Source organism: Lynx rufus, unplaced genomic scaffold (assembly GCF_022079265.1).
Source record: "Lynx rufus isolate CCGP_SWC_20201006 ecotype Redwood Valley unplaced genomic scaffold, mLynRuf1.p SCAF_8, whole genome shotgun sequence".
NCBI classification, from domain to species: domain Eukaryota; kingdom Metazoa; phylum Chordata; class Mammalia; order Carnivora; family Felidae; genus Lynx; species Lynx rufus.
The window spans coordinates 129,092,582-129,096,905 of NW_025814896.1; the positions used below are offsets into that span (position 1 = coordinate 129,092,582).

The window sequence follows — 4,324 nt, forward strand, 5'->3', positions numbered from 1 at the left end:
TGCCCCTCCCCTGCTCATGCTGTCTCTCTCCATCTCTCAAAAAAATAAATAAATGTAAAAAAAAAAAATGAGCTGTGACTCAAACCCAAGAATCCTTGACATCAAAGCCAGCAAGCTTGCTGTTCCACTAGGCCCCCTTCACAGACACCATCCATCAGTAAAGAGGATGCTTCCAGCCTCCCAGGCTGGAGGGACCTCAGAACTCGATCTCCAGCAGAAGAGAGCATCTCAGAGGCTCTTCCCAAGAGCTGAGGCCTCTCCCCAGGCAGTCAGGCCAAGCCAGCCTCCAGAAGACCAGGGAAAGCATTGAGTCATGTGTTTATACCTTTTCCAGTTCTACCTGCATTTTCCTCTTCCTGTATACAACTCCCAGCAGACTATTCCAGACTCTCACCCCTCAGGAACTTCCGGTTTCAGAGCCAGAGTCTCCAGCCAGGCCAAGGAGGAAGGATGGGGACCTCAGGGGACTCAGGGAGCCGGAGCCCACACTTAGGTTAAACCTTCCGTTCCAGTGGGGCCTGGAAATCCCCGTTTCCTTCTGCATCCCCAGCAAGCTCCTGTGCAGGCCTCCCAGCTGCGCCTGGATGTGCTCCCAGCCTTAGCTCCCTCTGTGCCCCCAAGCTAGTCCCCGGCTCAACCCAGGAGGCCCTTTCCTCACGGAGCACTGGATGGAAGCATGGGCGACAGTCAGACCAATGGGTTCAAGTCTCAACCCTGCCACTTACCAGCTACAGCTTAGTCACATGAACCTCTCTGAGCTTCGGTTTTGTCCTACTTAAAAACAGTGGGCTTCCCCTCTCTCCCTCGGCACTGCCTATGCCGGTGGCAGCCATCTTTTACTCGGCATCATGGCCACCCTCGGACTTCCGGTGAAGCCCAGGATTGTTAAAAAGAGGACTAACAAGTTCATCTGGCGCCACTCAGACCCACATGTCAAAAGTCAATGCAACTGGAGGAAACCCAGAGGCATTGGTGAAACGGGGGGAAGACACTCTAAGGGCCAGATCTCGATGCCCAACATTGGTTACGAGAGCAGCAAGAAAACAAAGTATATGCTGCCCAGTGGCTTCCGGAAGTTCCTAGTCCACCACATCAAGGAGCTTGAAGTGCTGCCGATTTACAACAAATCTTACTGCACAGAGATTGCTCACAATGTCTCCTCCCAGACCCACCAAGCCAAGGCAGAAAGAGCAGCCCAGTTGGCCACCAGGGTCACCAATCCCGATGTCAGGCTACACGGCAAAGAAAATGAATAGACAGCTTATGCGCACATCGTATTTGTGCTAATAAAACCATAAAACTAAAATAATGATGATAATAATAATAATAATAATAATAATAAATAGTGGACCATTTAGGGGTAAATTACCCCGCCATTTGCAGTGGTGGCCTCGACGCAGGGGGAGGGGTCTGATATCTTGCCCCACCTCCTCCCTTCAGCAAGAATTGTCTGGGTTGGTTTAAAGGTTCGAAGCAACGAGCCATCAGGGCCTGCTCATCGTAAGCACACATTATTCTCCACACTAGCACAGTGCTGTCCTTCTTCCGCCTTCCATATCCACCTGTCTTTCAGGGCCTGAGGCATCACTTCCAGTTTCTAGAACACCAGCTGACTCAGCACCCTCAGTGCCCTGGAGCTTTTCTTAGGTGGGGACGCACTGTAAGTCAGTCACCTAGGTCGCCCCAAACACACATGCTGTGTTTCTTCCTGTATACGTATTCACAGCCTCTGGTGCCTTAACAGACTTTGCAGACTTCAGAGTTAGCATTTGGCAAAGAGGTGTTGTGTCCCTTGATTCTCCTTCATAGGTTGAGGACGTCAAATATTTATTGAGTGAATTTACAAGAGAGCGTAGACGCCTTCAGAACTTTTAGAAGAGCATCTTCAGTGCTGGCCTGGGGCTGGCAGCGGGGAGCAGAGCAGAAGCCCGGGCCTGTTGGTGGTCTCCAGTGTTGATGGAGGAGAGTCAGCAGACCCTCACCCCTGCCCTCCCTCAGCTGCCCCCTCCCCCCGCCTACACCCCCCTCCCCATTCCCTCTCCCTGTCTCCCCACTCCATATCACACGTGATTTCCCAGCTGTTTCCTATGGGGCCCCGGATCAGTTGACCCCAAGAAGAGCACAGCCGACAGCCTACTCCCCATTTCCTCAGGCAGGCCTGCCACCCAGTCACCCCGCCATACTCCGGAGACGGTTACAGTTGCCTTTAGATTTTTAAATGACGCCCCGTTCCCACACACTACTTCTAAAATGCTGCTTTGACTGGGTGAAGAATTCTTTTCTTTTTTTTCCTGGAATGGAATTTGCAATGTGTTTTCTCAACCCACCCCCATCGGACTTGAGCGAAATGAACTCCGGGCATGCCTGTTTCTTCCAGCAAGGCTCGCCTGATCTGAGGACAGTCACTAACTTGTTATTCTAAGTAATCCTCTGCTGAAAGCTATGAGCCGCCTGTGGTGGACGAGAGCGGGCTTTTCAAGCACAAAAACATCGGACTTGCTGGCTCACAGGACAGACAGCTTCCCGGGAGGAGGGCAGTAGCACAGAGATGCGACCTTCCTCCCAGACGGGACAGAAAGGGCCATCGCGAATCAAGACCATTTGGGGGTGACCATGCTATACATTCTTGTCATTGCCTGGGGAATGTTTCATCAGTCCCCCGCTCACTGACATTTAGGTCACCGTCATCAACAGAGGCTCCCCCACCTATCACATCAGATTAACGGATCACATCCCCCGCCTAACATCCTGAAAACCGGCCCAACACCGAGTTATTGTACCTTCTTTGAGGCCTTCCTCACTTGACTCTTTGCTGTCACTTCCTTCTCCGACCACATCCCCCTGCTTATCAATCCCCCAATTCTATTAGGCTCCTCTAAGCCAAGACCACACGTGCATCCCACCATTCCCTGTGCCTGGAGCATCCTTCCCCACTTTTCTGATAACAAATTCACACCGGCTTTCAAGGCAACTCACATCTCTCAGGCTGTTCCCAAACACCTATCTCCATCCTTAGCGTGTTGAAATCATTCGTGTTCACGTCTGGTTTTCCCCGCCATGGTGGCTCCCATGAACTTGGTTCCTTCATCTCTGTTCGCCAAGACCCTGCACCCGATGGGTCTTGAGCCCGTGTTTGTTCGGTCAATGGAAGAAACACTGACTGAACACATGTCTCCTGGAGGGAGGCACTGTGATAAGATGCTGTAACCAACAAAAGAAAAAATAGAATGTCAATCCAGCATTCTAGACCTCAATGAGCATATGAGTGTGTGAGCTCATACAAATTCAATAATCCGTAGTCAAAAGTGATAAACAAAAAAAAATACAGAAAGACACGGGGCAGGGCTCCAGTCCTAGGGAGCTTACAATCTAGTTTCCAGAAAAGGACTTCTGGATGCGTGTAAAGGATGCACATTTCACAAGTCTGCGTGTCCCCGGCCAAGTGAGCACCCAGCTGCTCTGGAGGAGGCCATCCCTGTGGGCCAGATGGTCAGGGAGGTCTTCCTGGAGGAGGTGCGGCTTGAGCTGGGTGTCGCAGGATAGGCAGGACTCAGAGATAAAGAGACATTCCAGGCACAGGGAACAGAAGGAGCACAGCAGAGATGTGGGAAAGGGAGTTCAGGAAACTGCCCCTAAAGAATAATAATAATTAATCTTAGTAAAGGGTTCTGTGAGCTGAGAAGCTGTTATGGGGCTTTTCAGATATTGTAAGGTTTTGTTGCGGTGGTGGCTCTGATCTCAAATGAGCTGAAGGCCTTGATCGGCGGCCACTCCAACCAGATCTTTTCCTAATTGGCCAGTGGTGCACACCCAGACACAAGTGGTAGAGCAAACTGTCTCTTAATACTTTGGTTTCAATTTGGGATGAGATATTTTTGCTTAACATTCGTCAGTCTCTTCTGCCAAAGTCTAAGGCAGTGTAGGGCTGTGGAAAGAGCACAAGTCTGGATCCCTCGGTTCGTAGCCTGACTCCACTTTTTTTCTCCCAGTGATGAGGCCATCGTCATCACCAACGTTTACCCAGTGCCTGCTTGGTTCCAGGCACCGCTCTAAACAACAACAACAAACCTGTCTTATTTTATCATCCCCGTTTTCCAGATGAGGAAACTGATGCACAGGGAATAAATAACTTCCCCAGAGTGATTGGCGAACGAGTGGCGGAGCTGGGATGGGAACCCACACAGTTTGACTCTGTGGGCCTCACCCGGAACTGTTCGGGTCTCAGCAACTCGTCTGCAAAATGAGGATAAGAATCACCAATCGCTCGCTGTTGTTTTGACATGGCATGAAGTTGTGTCACTCTCTGAGTGTCCTAGAGAACGAA

General features: G+C 50.8%; 1 protein-coding gene across 1 annotated transcript; it reads left to right on the forward strand.

The window, feature by feature from the left end:
- Window positions 1–848: 848 nt before the first annotated feature.
- On the forward strand, window positions 849–1,256 carry LOC124503116 (60S ribosomal protein L32-like). The gene has a single exon (XM_047067934.1). The coding sequence runs from the start codon at window positions 849–851 to the stop codon at window positions 1,254–1,256; it is 408 nt and encodes a 135-aa protein (XP_046923890.1).
- The last annotated feature ends 3,068 nt before the right edge of the window (window positions 1,257–4,324 follow it).

Bases quoted from the DNA above. Each gene is read 5' to 3' on its own strand.
- LOC124503116 (XM_047067934.1), top strand. From the start codon at position 849: ATGGCCACCCTCGGACTTCCGGTGAAGCCCAGGATTGTTAAAAAGAGG.